Source organism: Phoxinus phoxinus (assembly GCF_949152265.1).
Source record: "Phoxinus phoxinus genome assembly, chromosome: 11".
Classification (NCBI taxonomy): domain Eukaryota; kingdom Metazoa; phylum Chordata; class Actinopteri; order Cypriniformes; family Leuciscidae; genus Phoxinus; species Phoxinus phoxinus.
Genome location: NC_136886.1, coordinates 26,427,012 through 26,443,191, shown reverse-complemented (window position 1 = coordinate 26,443,191; position 16,180 = coordinate 26,427,012). Strand labels below are relative to the sequence as shown.

The window sequence follows — 16,180 nt, the reverse complement described above, 5'->3', positions numbered from 1 at the left end:
TCTTGCCAACTTTTTGGGAATTTTCTGAAATTCATTGTTTTGTCTGTCAGCAAATTAGCCACATGTTGAAAACTTTAGAATCATGCAGAATATTTTCTTTACTTTATTTTTATTAGGTAATTACTGTTTTATGTCAGTTATAACACACACTGCCACTTTCATTTACTTTGCGTCTACCCAATGGGAGAGAACCTTTATGGTTTGAGTCTGCTTCACAGGCCAGAGGTTTGTGGAAGCTTGTTTCCGCCACTGAATAAAAAAAAATAAAAAAGGGGATTGTGACTATTTGTCTTACAATCCTGACTTTTTCTCTCAATTGTGAGTTTATATCAGTGAAAAAAGGGAGAAAATTGCTGCATGAAATAAAGTCAGAATTGTGAGATATAAACTCGCATTTGTGTCACACTAGTTCTTTTATACAGACAACTATTCTAGACAGGAGAGGTGGAAACCCAGAGAGAAGCTAGAATTTTTGGACCGTGAGGCCGCTACTTGAACAAGGGATTCTTTCAGCTGTGGAGAAAAGTGTGAGATGCCCCTGCAAACAAAGAGCTATAGAGTAAACGAGCAAAGAAATGAGGGGTATGACATATGAAAGGTCCATGTGAAAGGTAAACAAGACAGTTCCAGCCCTGACTTGGGGTTCTACTTAAAGGTCTGGGCTCCATGACACCAGTTGGATCCAGGAACAGCTGCTGCAGGTAGGCTAATATAGACACACTGATGTAAGAATCATTTCTGTGGTTCCTTTAATGCAATCATTTTTTTTCGTGTTTTATGTTAGAATCCCTTTGAAGTTTGAAAATAGAAAATTGACTGTAGAGCCTCATATTGAGTGTGTTGCTATGCTACTTTCAGGTGACCATGTTTCGTCTGTATTTTGCATTCTTCCTTTGTGTGGTTTGGCTTGGACTGCTCTCTATCACTGGTAAGGAAACCTGACACTTTGATTATGTACAATGCAAAAGTTTAGGGTCATTGTGATCACTTTTTATGTAATTTTTTTTGCTCACCAAGACTGCATTTATTTGACAAAAAACCCAGTGAAAACAGTACAATTGTGAAATATGTTTTTATTTATTTTAAAATATAATTTATTCCTGTGATTGCAAAGCTGAATTTTCTGCATCATTAGTCTTCAGTCTCACATGATCCTTGAGAAATCATCTTATAATATGGTGATTTGCTGCTCAAGAAACATTTCTGATAACTATCAATGTTAAAAACATCTGCTTGCGGTCTTAGTCTTGCTTTGAAAACCGTTATACCGTTTTTTCTCTCTCTCCCAGGACTCTTTGATGAATAGACTGCTCAAAAGAACATTCATTTGAAATTGAATAACAATATTAAAGTCTTTCCTGTCACTATTGAACCGTTTAATACATTCTCGCTGAATACAGTTATTAATTTATTATAAATCCTTTAGTAGGCTATATAGGAAAACAAGTCTTCATAAATCGACATCTGTATTCATCATAAATCTGAAGTAAAACATGGCTCTTATATGAAGCCTGTTTGCTGTATTACATGCAAAGTGAGATATTTATTTGTTATAATTTTGATGATTATGGCTTACAGCTTATGAAAATTCAAAAATTAGAATATTGTGAAAAGGTTACTGCCTAGTTATTATAGTTGTACACAGAGCATGAAGAACAGTAAAATAAAGTGCTGTATCAAACTGTTACAATTGTTCATGAAATTATACATATTATAAGAGATCCAACATATTATACGGCATATAATGAGGCATTATGTTTGCATTATGCAAGAAGAATACCCTTATAATGCATTATTAAAATATTTAATAAAAAGTGTTCCTGAAATTTGGTTTTAGCACTCAGGTTGGAGCCTTTATACTAATTTCAATATTTTTCTCATGTGAATCTGTTGCGAGCTGGACAAGAATGGCAAAATTGCGCAAATGACATAAAAACAGCTAAAGGCTACCAGGTTTGACGTACTTGTTTAGCTGAAATATGCTGGCGTTGTCAAACATGCTGAAACCCCTGAAAGAACATTGGCAGAACATTGAGATTGAGAACAGACAAAAGCTCAACTGTTCCTCCCAAACATGAGAGTGCTTACCGAATCAGACAGCTCGGCTTCTTTTTACCTGAGAGTGAGTGCGCGCGCGAGTTTACCAGTCGGCTGCTGTGTGAACACTGAAGCTGTGACAGACAAGGGTAACAGATGAATGGGAGCTTATAAATAATGTGACATTCTTGCCATTAAATCAAGACCTTGAAAAGCTCTCAAGGTATTTGCACCATATATGCATGAACTGAAATTTTGTCTAAAATACCTTGTTTGTTCTTTTCTTCAGATTTCCTAAAAACGGGGCATCATTGGAATGATCAGTCTTAGTCTTAAATTAAGATCAGTTCAGTAATTTAAAAGTCAGATTGCTGTTTGCTTTTCTACCAGATGTGTCAGCAGTCAGCCACATTATATTATTGCTTCACAAATACACATTCCCCTCTGATTCCTGCCTTGAAAGAGTTGCTATACCTTCTTTTTAGTATAGCTATTTGGTATATATTTAATCTCTCTCTGTTTGCTTCCCGTACAGGGGCAGAGGAAAACCAAGGTGAGTTTTAAATCACTTTATAAACGTTCATTTGTAACCTGTATAAGGTGCAATGGGTCCTAAAATATGACAATTAGGGGAAAAAAGTATGAAAAATTTATATAATTATAAAATAAGCCATAATTTCTGCAAAAAGAAAGGTTAAATAGCTTGGTTATATTAAAATAAAGGCCATGTTTCTGTATTTTAATAAATGACCTGTGTATATTGGAGTAGAAATGGTAGTAGATGCATATTTCACAAACTAATCCCAGTGTGCGTCACTTTGCACATCTTTCACAGCAAATTCATTCCTTCCACTTATGGAGAGCAATTAATTGGTATTCTGAATTAAACCGTGAACGTGGCTTTAAACCCAAGGTCTTTTTATTCCACAGCTACTGAAAATCTAGTTAACTCATTGAATGTATTTTTGAATGTGTGATAATTATAATGGCCTACATGAATTTGCAGCACTTTGAATATTATTACAAATTAGATCCAATTAACTCAGAATAAGCCTTTTGTCATTGCACATTATAGCGTCATGACTACCATGCAGTGCATACATATTGCAGATATTTAGGAAAGTGCTGTGATGCTTTCTGAAAGTTGAAAGGCCTTTTACCACATATACCCGGTACTGACCGGTATAAACCATTGATGTTCTGTATAAGGATCTGTTCTTGTATCGCTCTTGTTGACCTCTTGTTGTTCTCTTGGCTCACAGCTGAATCAAGGGAAAAAAGGAATGTTCCTAACTGGGCAATGACTTCTTCAGACTTTTTCGGCTGGATTGAAGAGCTGCGTTCTCATGCTGGTTATGACAAGATCGAGGAATTGGCCAGAACTTACTGGGCTCACTTTCCTTCTGCCAGCCGCCTGGGTTATGACCCTCCCGCTCCTGAAGAATAACGCCATCTGAATCTGAGTGTGTGTTATCGAGACCATTTGCCCCTTTCATTATGGCACGGCTCTTGGAAAAAGAGACAGACAGCCTTTATCAATCATCTAGACTTGATTTGAGCCAGGGCAAGATATCATGAGAAAGTTTTTTTTTTTTTTTTATGTTGCATAAAACCTGTTGTGTAACAGCATCCTAATCAAGTAAAAGTGTTCTCTTCACAACCGTTTTTTATTTATTTATTATTGCTTGAAAAAAAAAAAAGATAGTTGTCCTGGTTTTTCTTTAAGGTGCCCCTATAAATCCTTGAACAACTGGTACAAGCAATCAAATCACTCCGAACCCAAACATCATCCACACTGTGGTGTTTTCCCCTATTATGCTATTTTAAAGTGCCCTAATTTTGTTTTGGAGGTCTCCTACAATGGGTTTACATGCATCCCAGGTCAAAAACCACAATTTCCTTATACTATACAGTACATTGCAACATCACCTCTTTTCTAAATGTCTAAAACGGTTCAATAAAGGATCCGGTTTCTCTAAACCCTTCCTTACCGAGAGCTTTGCTCTGATTGGTCAGATGGCCCAGTGTGTTTGTGATTGGGTTACCACTTAACCATGTGTAGGAAATGAAAACCCATCTCTGAATTTCAGCTCCAGAGGATTCCTCAGCACTTGTATACTGATACAAATAGCGTCGGTATCAATTATACCCGGAGTCCTCGTCCTCTGGAAGTGCATGCAAAGTGGATTTTACTTTTTGCAGCATTCTCAGCATGTCAACAACACACACCAAACTCTTCCAGGCCTAAGCTACAACTTAAGTGTGTGAGGGCGGGTCAAAGTACATGGGCAGCCAGTGAAGACCATAGGCTGTCATTGTGCGAATATGTTACCAACCTACGTAAGTTATTGTTGGGAGACAATAACTCCATTTATCGTACACTTTAAAACATGTTTACATTCAAAAACATCCATATATACACATACTGTATATACATGGCTATATTACACACAACACAATAGGCAATTTTCAAAAAAGCATAATAGGGGCACTTTAAAATACATGTACACTGCATTTGTTCTTGCTACAAACTAAATGTGAATGCGTGCTACAGTAATATCAGCAGGGCAAATAGCCATTATTCAGCAGCACAACAGAGCAGGCAGGTGTTCTGTTATCAGGTGGGAATGCAGTCCAGGTGTTAAGAGGTGACCCTCTGAACAAGGGTCATCTCCCTCAGGATGAGTACATGCAGGAACATGTTCTAATGTGTTTGACTGCAGCAGAATAACTCCAGTATATGGATACTATCAGTATAAGTGTGAGCTTTTACACACATACAAGGAAATATAAACTCTTACATAATGAAAACACATTTTCAGTGATTTTCTTTATAAGTTTAATTTTCTTTTAGCTTGTTTGGATATTAATAGGCCTACTTAATAACAAAACATTTGACAGTAAGGTTCAATATTTGCCAGCATTTAGTGCATTCAGCAATTAGTGCATTAGGTATGATGAATAAACAATGATCAACATTTTACAGCATTTGGATCTAGATTCACGTTTTAAAGCATTTATTAATCTGTTACATTTTTGAATTTATATTTTAAACAATGTTCATTTATAAATTTTAGATGTAAAAAAAATGCACGTATATAAATTAAAATTAAATGTTTTATTCCTTATTTCGTTATTACTTCCTGTGTTACCGGCTCTGATGCTTCCAATTGGGGCACATGTCTCTTCTGCTCAAGACTGTATTTATTTGGTTAAAAATACAGTAAAAACTGTAATATTGTGAAATATTATTACAATTGAAAAGAACAGTTTTCTTTTTGAATATATTGTTATAAATGTGGTTCCTGTGATGGCAAATCTGAATTTTCAGCATCATTACTCCAGTCTTCTTCAGTGTCACATGATCCTTCAGAACTCATTTTATTATGCTGATTTGCTACTCAAGAAACATTTGGGTTACACTTTATTTCGATGGTCCACTTTAGTCATTCTACTAACTATAAGTAACTTTGCAAATACCTAACTCTCATTAGAATATCAATAGACTGTTACTTCTAGTCAGTAGAATGTCTGTCAGAGGAGCATCAAAATAAAATGTTAGCAGATATTAAACAGACAGTCTACTAATATACTAATGGCTGCAAATTGACATGTAGTTGCAAAGTTACTTATAGTTAGTAGTGGACCATCGAAAAAAAGTGTTACCAGCATTTCTTATTATACTGTATGTATATATCAAAAATCCTAATTATTCCAAACTTGTTACCGGTAGTGTTCTAATTAAGAACATTGATTCATTTACTCACTTAGACATCATAATTTGATAAAGGATGAAAATCTATCGTGAGTTGGCTAACATTTGGTGTATTGTGCTACATGGGAACTCTGGTTCTGACTCTGTCAAGAGTTGGTTCTGCTTTGCAAGTTCCCACGCATAGACATACAACCAGGAAGCTACTGTGGTACATTTGTGAAATAGCCATAAGCCTGATGTCCTACAGCGTGCAGGGACTTCAAAGCTGTGGCAGGAAATTGAGTTAGAAAGAAAAAAGATGATGTTTATTGCATCTGAAGAAACATCTGTCTCCCTCCCAAGTTGTTTTGCTGCTTTTGCCCCTAAATGTACCCCCTAAAAAAAACAGGAAAGTAAAATGAGCATAAAATAGGATTACTAGACTGACAGCATGCAATAAATATTCAATAGCCGGTTTGCTGTAACTGGGCAATTTAGAAAACGGCGATTGCTGAATATTCCAGTTATATATTAATAAATAATACTGTTTACTGCTCATGCTAATCATTCTTACAGCAAGAAGACTAACTTTATGATTAGAATCCTCAGTTACACTATGATTACACTTTATTTTAAGGTGTCATTGTAACAGTGTAATTATATATTTAAGTATTGAGAAATTTTTATGTACTATATATAGGGTCAGGGTAGGATTCGGATTTGTTTGAGGGTTAGTTAATTATGCATAATTTACTGTTATTACTATGTAAGGTGGACACTGCAAATAAAGAGTCAAGTGTTGAGTAATAGTAATTAACAACATGGGATCAGGGTTAATTGCTTTAATGTTTTTACATGTAACACATATAACAATGACACTGTAAAAAAAGGTGTTACCGAATCCTCAGGATCACAAAGCTGATAAAAATGTAGGTAACAGTTTACAATAAGGTTCATTAGTTAACATTAGTTAATGCAATAACTAACATGAACTAACAATGATCAAAACATTTGTTACAGTATTTTTTAATCTTTGTTAATAATAGTTATTTAAAATAAACCTGTATAAGTTCACAGTGCATTAATGTTAACTAATACAACCTTTGATTTTAATAACATATTAGTAAATGTTGAAATTAATATTATCTAAGATTAATAAATGCTGAAGAAGTATTGTTAATTTTAGTTCATGTTAACCAACTAATATTAACTAATGAACCTTAATGTAAAGTGTTACCAACATTTTTGTTTACTTAAAAACTTCAGACCTTGAATCAACTGGTACAAGCAATAAAACATCATGCACACTGTGGTATTTGTAGAGGTAGGGGGCTTCCTGCAGACATTCCTCCACAAGAGCTAACAGGTCGCCTGTAGGAATGTTTGCCTGTTCATCCAGGATGGCGGCTCGTTGTTCATCTCACCCGAGACCAAATCCTTCCCCACCGCACAGTGCAGCCACAGCTAACAGAACAACAGCATGTCACTCCACAGCCTCGGTGTGCGAGCCGTCCTTCTCATGAGCATCCTGTCCGTCTGCTCACCCTCAGGTACGTCATTTAAGGCTTTCCATCGTGCGTTTGGGCTTTCAGACACCACATTTCAGAAGTGGCTTCTTTGGTTAATGAGGGTGTAGTGAACTTACAAGCCTTGTAAACAGGTTTTATGAAATGTGACAAAATATAAAGGCATCGAAAATGTTAGACTTTGAACTCCACAGCGTTTTACAATGCATAATTTACCGTGCCCCATTAGTTTAATTTAGCAAGATTATGGATCAATTGCATTGCATTTTAGAACTGATATTTAACATTTTAACATATTTACAATTACTTTTACAACAACATTTCATTGAGCATAAAATAACATTTTACAGTATGTTATTTAAAATACATTTTCTATTTAAATTTTCAAAATGTAAAAATATTCCTTACATGTCAACTCTATATTGTATAAAAATGGAATCTGAAAACATGAACATTAATATAGCGACAAGCTGCAATTATCACAGACACAGCATCATACGCTGCATGTGTACACCAAGTTTCATAGCAATTGGCCATTCAAAAATTAATGTATTTTCTGTTGAACTTTGATTGGCTCATTTTCCTCCCTTTATTTTTGTTCCTTTGTCTGTTTGATAATATTATAAATGAACCACTTGAACAAGAATATGCATGCTAAATGTCAGTGCCCCCTATAGGAAGAATTTGGCTTGCATCCTTAGAATGTCCTGTTGTTTACAGCAGTGAAGCTCAATCCTGTTCCTGGAGATCTACAATCCCGCATATGCAGATCCAGCTGAACTTTGCTGGAAGGTAGATTTCCAGGAACAGGATTGGGCACCAATGGTTTACAGTATGTCTAAGTGTTCTGAAGCTTGGACTATATATATTGAGGCCTTTAATTTGACATGTTTTATTCTTTGTAGTATTTGTGTGTGTTCACCTGAACAGTGGGGAGAATTTGAGACCATCCCAGTTTGTTGACTTCCTCTAAAACTTACGATCTCTGACACAGAGACAGTTTTAAAGCATAATTATAAAGAAAATCTGAAAAGAATGCAGTAAGGTTCAGTCAACTATGATTTCCATATTGGTGTCCATATATATTTTCAGCTGACACAACTGAAATTGATATTACAGATAACTCTACTGTTACTTTGCGGTGGGTGTAAAGAATGTAAAGAGAGACAGACAGCTGTGGTATGAGGTATCTAGGATGACACCATTTATGGAATTACTTAGTCTTCTTAAATATCGGGCCTACATTTATGATATAAATCAATGTGGTCTAATTTCAACATGTTTAAACAACATTGTTTCCTTTTTTAGGTGGTTCATCCGAGAAAAGACTTCACAGGATCCTCATGAAACAAGATGGTATGATAATATCAGCATTCATTTTAAACATTTCACTGGTTAATGATATATGGTTTATTAACTCTCTCATTCTACCAGCATATTCCACCTAATCACCCACCCTGCCCGTCATGCCAACGGTTTAGTCCTTTCCCATACATTTTTTAATTATAGCCTGATGACCCATGATGCCTTTTTCTCCATCAATTTCTTCACACTTGTCCATAATTCCCCATCAGCTTCTGACCTCCAAAACTGACAGAGATTGATGGCTGATATGTTCCAAGGGAAGATAACATGGATGATTATAAACTAAAGACATCGCTGATATTTATAACATGGAGGTGCGGAAGCTTTGGGCTATAGATCAGGTCAGAGTCTCTATGTGTCATCGTCAGAGCAGGATAATTGGGCAGGGGTGCTGTCGCTTTAGGCTGTTATCATCCTCTGTGCTTAAAACACACGTTTCTTTTTTAAACTGATCTGGGGCTAGCTCTTTTAGAATGCATGAACCAAAAAAAAAAAAAAGTAATACATAAAGGGGTTCAAAATGACCCGTATTGGAATTATTAATGGTTTTCTTGTAGGTAACTAGGTGTCCTATTATTAAAAATAATAAAAATTATCGATGATACACAAATGTTTTAATATATCAAACATCCACTTTCCTTGTAGGCTATATATGCATTATAAAATATATAATTGAAATCAAAATGAAATCAAGCATGAATGTGTGTAGTATGAATGTATAATATCAATTAATATTGATCAATTTGACCACCTTATGCATTTGGGGTTGTGAAAAAAATAAAAATAATTTGGCTTTTATTTACATATAAACACTGATCAGTGAACATAGAGTACTCGTGTATGGTAAACGGAAGCTGAACTTGCTTGACACGTGATAATATCATTGGTTCTTGCGGAAGCTTAAATATGTTAGCGTGACATACTAGAATGAACCTCAATAGTTGTCACACATCAAGCAAGCATGCTTGACCTTCTGTTTACCAAATTTGAGTGCTCTATGTACTTGCTGATCAATGTTTATAAATAAAAGCCAAATTATATATACATGTATTGTGTCTATTCAGAAAACTTGGATTAAACTGCTCGATTCATGTGGATTTCTTTTACAATCTCTTTGTGAACGTTTTGAAGTGTGAGTTTTGGGTGAATATACTTTCAATGGAGGAACATAAATATCTCAGATTTCCTTTAAAATATCTTCATTTGTGTCATGAAGATGAACGGAAGTCTTACGGGTTTAGAACGACATGTGAGTGATAATTGATGACAGAATTTTCTTTTTTTGTTAAACTAAGCGTTTAAAAACTCCTGGTCTGTTCAAATAGTAAAACAAGAATTGAAGTGTCCGGCTCACAGAACCTGATTTCACCAAGTGCAACATGTTCCTGGATCAGCATTCTTGTTGATCCTGGAACAACATTCCAATCAAGGTTTGAAGGAAAGTTTTCAGTTATATCAAGTTAGGTTTTACATCAGTGTTATACACCTATCATTTCCCTCTTATTTTAGGGATAACTTATGGATTAGGTTAGGTTTAAAGGTTATGATTACATTTTTGGACCTGGAATGTTGTTCCAGGATCAGCAAAATATGTTGACCCAGGAACATGTCTAACTCAGCAAAATCAGGACGTACCTCTGACTCTGGCCTTGAATGTTTCCTGTTCTCTTCACACAGCAAAGGAGCTGGAAGCCAGGCCTAAAGCACAGATCGCAGTGTCACAGTCCAAGGCTAAACAGTTTCTGTCAGCTCTTCACAGGACTAAGAGAAACGTGTGGGACCGAAGCCGCCCCGACGTCCAGCAGTGGATCCAGCAATTCATGAACATGGGCTATGATGAGGCAGTGAGTAAAACAGTAATCACACAAATAATGTCAAATAGCCCATGTCTATTGTCATAACGCTATCAAATGAGGTTTGCCTCATCGTTTTATTTAAAAGAGAATCGAATTAAATATTCACACTGAATATTTTTTTGATATAAACACGGGATGTCAAGTAATTATTAGCACATTTCAAATGAAGCTGAGTCTAAATATAGTTATAATAAAAACAGTGTGATGTCTCAGATAAACCTAGTGCTTTGAACACTGCATTGTGTGATTAGTGCCGCGCCGCTGACTATTGATGCATACTATAACACTAACTATACGGGTGACTTTCAGTGATAAACTGATCGACTATTCATGCCGAACATTCATGTTGGTGACCTAACCACACATTTAAAAATGAAAACTGAAAACTCTTTTGTGTTTTGGCCTTTCATGATACCTTTATCATCTTAGTGTTAAATACAAAAACATGAATTTGTGAAATGAATTCCATACGCATGCGTATCACACACTAACCCCTAATTTCCACCAACTGCGGAACGGCTGCGGATCCGCTCCGGAACGGCTGCGGATCCGCTCCGGAACGGCTGCGGATCCGCTCCGGAACGGCTGCGGATCCGCTCCGGAACGGCTGCGGATCCGCTCCGGAACGGCGGCGGAGTCAATAGGTTTCCATTAAAGTCAATGTGTGTATTTTCACTGACTGCGGAACGGCGGCGTTCCGACTCCGGCGAACCGCAGCCCTCCGGAGCAGATACGCAGAGCTTCTATTTTTGCCGGATGCCGGAGAGCTCCGCAGCACAACAGGGCAGAGTGCGCAGGACAGGAAGTCGAGCAAAAAACAGAACAAACCAAAACAAAATAAAAGATCCGTTTCATTTTCAAAGTAAAATACACCGTGATCATGGCGGATCATATTTCCCTACACTACACCTTGAAAATGGATGGAAAACTGTTCCCGGTTTGGTGGTTCTGTTTATCGAAACTACATATCGCGCGATCACACGTGAATTAGCGAGATCTCGTGGGTCCTCGGCCGCAGCCGCTCTGCAACAAATCCGGACCAGGTGGGTATTGAAGGACAGCGGAGAACGGAGCCGACACGCAGCGGAGCCGATCCGCAGCCGTTCCGCAGTTGGTGGAAATCCGGGGTCAGTCTATAGGCGCATATAGTGTTTCTTTACAAGGTGGCATCGTCAACTGGTCTAGCATAATACAGTATTTTTAGTCAGTTCACACAGATCCATGAAAACGTGATCACAACAGTTGACAACTTTTCATCTGAACCCACTGTCGTGTAAACGTACCCTAATGCAATTACAATTGTTCCTCACAAAAGACTATTGGATTCAATCAGAAGACCTCTAATTAAAGTTCTGTTATGCTGTTTTTAAGGTTCCTAATTTTGTTTCAAAGGTCTCCAACAATAGGTTTACAAGGCCAAATAACAATTACATTTTCTCGAAATATACAGTATCACCTCTTTTCTCACAGTGTCTGAAATGGATCGATAAAGGATCGTTTCTCTAAACCTCTTCTTTCCGAGAGTGTACTCCGCTCTGATTAGTCAGATGGCAGTCTGTTGGGATTGGTCTACCGCTTACAGCACGTGTCGAAAACTAAACGTCCATTACCATATCTCAATCTCTGGACGCTTCCTCAGCACTTGTATACACAGTAATATGAAGAGTAAAGATTGCACCAGTTTTACCATATCAATTTGAGCCCAAGTCCTCATCCTTTGGAAGAACATGCAAAGTGTGATAACCATTGCCTTGATTTGAATGTATCTAAAACCAAAGAATTAATTCTTGACTTTGGGCGAAATAGAGATACTGCTTCTGAGAGCATCATACATAACGCAAAAGTGGAAATTGTTTCATCTTATAAATACTTGGGCACTGTTTTTGATGAGCATCTTAAGTTTGATGTAAACAGCGCTGCCATCGTGAAGCAGGGGCAACAGAGAATTTACCTTCTCCGCAAACTAAATTCTTTCTCTGTTACGCCGGTAATCCTGTGTAGGTTTTACCAATCTTTTATTGAGAGTCTTTTGAGTTTTTCTTGTATCTGCTGGCCACAACCTGAAAGTTAAAGACAGGAATAGCCTGTACAACATTGTAAAAATCTGTTAAAAAATTATCGGTGTTAAACAGAGAGACCTTAATGTCTTCTGTAACCAACAAATAGTGCGGAAGGCAGTCAGTATCCTTGCCTCTCCGGGACATGCTTTGGCAGGTGAATTTTCTCTGTTGCCTTCTGGGCGTCGTTATGCGCTTCCTGTGTGTAAGACAAACCACCATTCCAAATCTTTCATTCCTTCTGCGATTAAACTTTTAAACTATGTGTAAGGGTCCTGGGTAGAAGGGGAGGGAATGAAGATGAAAGAAAGGGTAAAAAAGAGGTAAAAGGTGCACATATTGACATATTGAGATTTTGATTGACGTGTGTGACTCGTGTTATGTACTGTTGTATACATGCTGCTCTTAACTAATTGCCCCTTGTGGGATCAATAAAGTGGATTGAACTTGAACTTGAACTTGAAAGTGCAGAAATCAGCGTCTTCTGGACATGTCAACAGCACGCATCAAACTCTTCCAGGCCTCAGCTCCGTAACTAACTTTTGAGGGTGGGTCAAACTCAAAGTATACAATGTTTCCGTGGAAGCCAATGAAGACCAGACTGTTGTTATGCACATTTGTTACAACCCATAGGTTCATGCAGGAAGTAAGACTGAAATTATTGACTAGTTCAATTTCAGGCAGTTAACCAGAATCGGTTCTTTCTTTTAGGAGACAACGACTCCCAATTAGATATTTAGATTTGTGCACTTGATCTTTAAAACTTTGTGGACCTTTTACATTCACAAACAGCTATAAGGTCATATAAAAAATGTCTAATATGAGCACTTTAAGTCATGTTGACTACTTTTATGATATAAGTATGGTGATTTTGTGTCCTTTTTGAAGCTCCAGTCCACAATCTTTGTAAAAAAACTAAAACAAAAAACAAACAAAAAAAACAGATATTTATCCTTTTTGTGTTCTATGCTAGAAAGAAGGACATGAGTTTGATGAGTAATGATTCAATAGGTGAACTGTCCATATATATATATATATATATATATATATGTATATATGAGTCTGAACCTGCGCTGTGGTGCCATGTCACTGTAAGTGCATGTGCTCCTGACATGTTTAGTTGTGACACTTTGAGTGTGAGTCTGGTTTGCAATGTGTACTCATTCGTTTGCTGTTCATCTCTGTTGTGACTGCGCAAGAAAAAAACCCGAAATGTAACCTAAATCGTTTCCCATACAGTGTAATATCCGCTCTCATTCAACATTTATGTATTTCCAGAGACTTGAGACTGATCTTTCCTATTGGATGGACCAGGCCAGATCAAATGACCAGGGCCGGCAGCATCATCATGATGAGAATGCACCTATGAGCCAACAGGACCCTGGTTCCTACAGACACGGGGCCAATGTCAATTACGATTACTATTAAACCACCTTACAAACTATCTTGAACCTAACATTCGCTGTGAGAATTGGAGACAATTGGTAGACTGTTGCTCTAGTCTAAGGCAATGTACATACCACACAACCTAATGTCCCGTATATGATGTGTAATTTTGTTTTAAATCAAGTGAGTGGGAATATGCAATTGTGTGAGAGGAAGCAAATCAAGATTTAATAATAGAGAGTGGAGTTAATGCACATTGAATAAAAAAATTAGTTTTTCCTGTTTGCATGCTATGATTGCATTACATCCTGACTGTATTGTAAATATAATGGAAGTTTGAAGTGGCTACATCTTGAATAAAACATCAATGAGGTGACAGCCATTATGACTCTGACACACTTGAACGGACAAACAGACTTGCATAAGCATATACAAAAAAAAAGGATATCAGTTGAATATAGATAAACATGACTCATTTAATTGCAAAATGAATGGACTCAAATTTGCAGACATAATGATTTCATAACTCGATTCATACAAAGACCACAACATCTGAGGCTGAGGGCAATATACAAACTATATTTTTGCTCCTTTACAAACTACTAATGAATAGAGGACAATGGACTCATGGATTCAGTTAGTCAAAAGAGGTTTTCAGAATTCTGCATGTTCTTCATTTTTTTTTTAACCAGACAAAAAATGCATTTTAAATACTACATGAGAAGAATGGTGTTCCAAATATTATTACTGTGGTAATTCACAGCCACGCTAATACTGGGACTAGCAGCACAATTGTGAGTGAGTGTGATATTTTTTTAATGCAAAAGTTAAATAAACAAATAGTTAGTATTAAGTAAAAAAGATGTCTTTAGTTTAGCTCCATCAGCAAAAATATTTCCAAATAGTTTCAAAGCAGAATCTACAATTGAGCAACACAAAATAGTGAGGTTTCCATCTTTCCATCTGTTTTGTGATCAAATAGATTCATTGAATGATTCAATGACTCATTTACATAGTCATTTGTCCCATATTAATGCAGCTTGGCTGGAATGTACAAATATGAAAATTGGAAAGTGATACAAAATTTTTTTTCCCAGTGCTGTATGACTGTGTATCAGAATTCATATGTAAACTCACCTGGCACACTGGTCTGAAAATACTGTGCTGGTGGAAAACGTCTAATGTTTTACGATCAAGGGGAATAACCAAGAAAATACCATATTTATTTAGTTTTGTAAGCCGAAAAGCTTTGAAAAGCTTACAGGGCTTTTGAAAGTTATTGTTGTTCAGATTTGTTGATGTCTGGTTGGTACAGTATGTCAATTTTTTTATTTTACTCGAGGGTAAAAATCAAGGCCCATGGTTTAAGTATGTCAGGGCAGAGACACAGAAACAAACAGGGTTCCTTCTGGGGGTTGTGCATAAGTCTAAAACTGAACTTTATTTTAAAAGAAATACCTTTACCACAAAAGAGAACATTAAACAGGGGAAATGCTGTACAGACGTTTCAAGCAAGAGAATGCTCTATTTACGATTACATTTTCCATGAGGCAGATGGTGACTCTGCATTAATGTTTCTCACAGATTCTATTTATTATACCAGAGCAAAGAGCAGACGTGACCATTGATAAATAGCAGACTAAATGAATTTGTAGCATAATACTGAATGTTCTCGCCTTTTATGTAAACGTTATCTGTGAGCGGTCACATCATGTCATTGCAGTAATTTTCCTGGTAAATGCACATAGCCAACAACATACTAAAATGAGAGAGTGATTGGGTCTTTCAGTGCTTTATCACTGTGTATATATGAACAATAAACAGTGTTTGTGTGGTGAAAGCGCACGTCTGTGTGAGCGTGCAGGGGTGAAGTGCAAGACTACAGTGGATCAGAGCTGTGGTTTAGCCCTCATCCTGATGTTATTGCTTCACAATCCCTCATTTATGTACAGCTCTGTAAACTAATACTGTAGGTTTCTATCTTTAGTACTGAGAGATTTGTTATATGATACCAGTACGTTTGAAGATCAAACACACCTGTGGAAAACCTTATCTAATGAATACTGCTTAGGTGGTATTTATTGTATCCAGAAGTGAAGCATTACTCTGTTATGTACTCTTGTTTTTATCTTGTTTAACATTCATATTTCCCTTATTGTATGTCTTTCACTTGGTATTCTTCTTAATGGGCTTTTAATGCTGTGCTTTAATAAAAAGCAGGGTTACTGCTGTTCTAAACCCGAAAAGGTAAAGGAACGT

The 16,180-nt window shown here is 36.7% G+C and overlaps 2 protein-coding genes across 3 annotated transcripts; both read left to right on the top strand.

Annotated features, from left to right (window-relative positions):
• The first annotated feature begins 604 nt into the window (after positions 1-604).
• otos2 (otospiralin 2) lies at positions 605-3,609 on the top strand. Of its 2 annotated transcripts, XM_079627600.1 has the most exons (4): positions 605-701; positions 859-928; positions 2,573-2,590; positions 3,300-3,609. In XM_079627600.1, the coding sequence occupies exons 2-4, from the start codon at positions 865-867 to the stop codon at positions 3,482-3,484; spliced, it is 267 nt and encodes an 88-aa protein (XP_079483726.1). In that variant the 5' UTR covers positions 605-701; positions 859-864; the 3' UTR covers positions 3,485-3,609. The 2 variants fall into 2 exon arrangements, 1 of the variants encoding a protein (XP_079483726.1); XR_013799477.1 differs by lacking the exons at positions 605-701; positions 859-928 and adding an exon at positions 1,816-2,260 and having other exon boundaries at positions 3,300-3,414.
• A 3,391-nt stretch (positions 3,610-7,000) lies between these two features.
• ecrg4b (ECRG4 augurin precursor b) lies at positions 7,001-14,776 on the top strand. The gene is made up of 4 exons (XM_079629526.1): positions 7,001-7,281; positions 8,566-8,613; positions 10,300-10,466; positions 13,814-14,776. The coding sequence occupies exons 1-4, from the start codon at positions 7,212-7,214 to the stop codon at positions 13,961-13,963; spliced, it is 435 nt and encodes a 144-aa protein (XP_079485652.1). The 5' UTR covers positions 7,001-7,211; the 3' UTR covers positions 13,964-14,776.
• The last annotated feature ends 1,404 nt before the right edge of the window (positions 14,777-16,180 follow it).

Excerpts from the sequence above, each read along its gene's own strand:
- otos2 (XM_079627600.1), top strand. The coding sequence starts at position 865 with ATGTTTCGTCTGTATTTTGCATTCTTCCTTTGTGTGGTTTGGCTTGGA.
- ecrg4b (XM_079629526.1), top strand. The coding sequence starts at position 7,212 with ATGTCACTCCACAGCCTCGGTGTGCGAGCCGTCCTTCTCATGAGCATC. Across the intron at positions 8,614-10,299 it reads GATCCTCATGAAACAAGATG|CAAAGGAGCTGGAAGCCAGG; the intron begins GTATGATAATAT and ends CTCTTCACACAG. Across the intron at positions 10,467-13,813 it reads ACATGGGCTATGATGAGGCA|AGACTTGAGACTGATCTTTC; the intron begins GTGAGTAAAACA and ends ATGTATTTCCAG.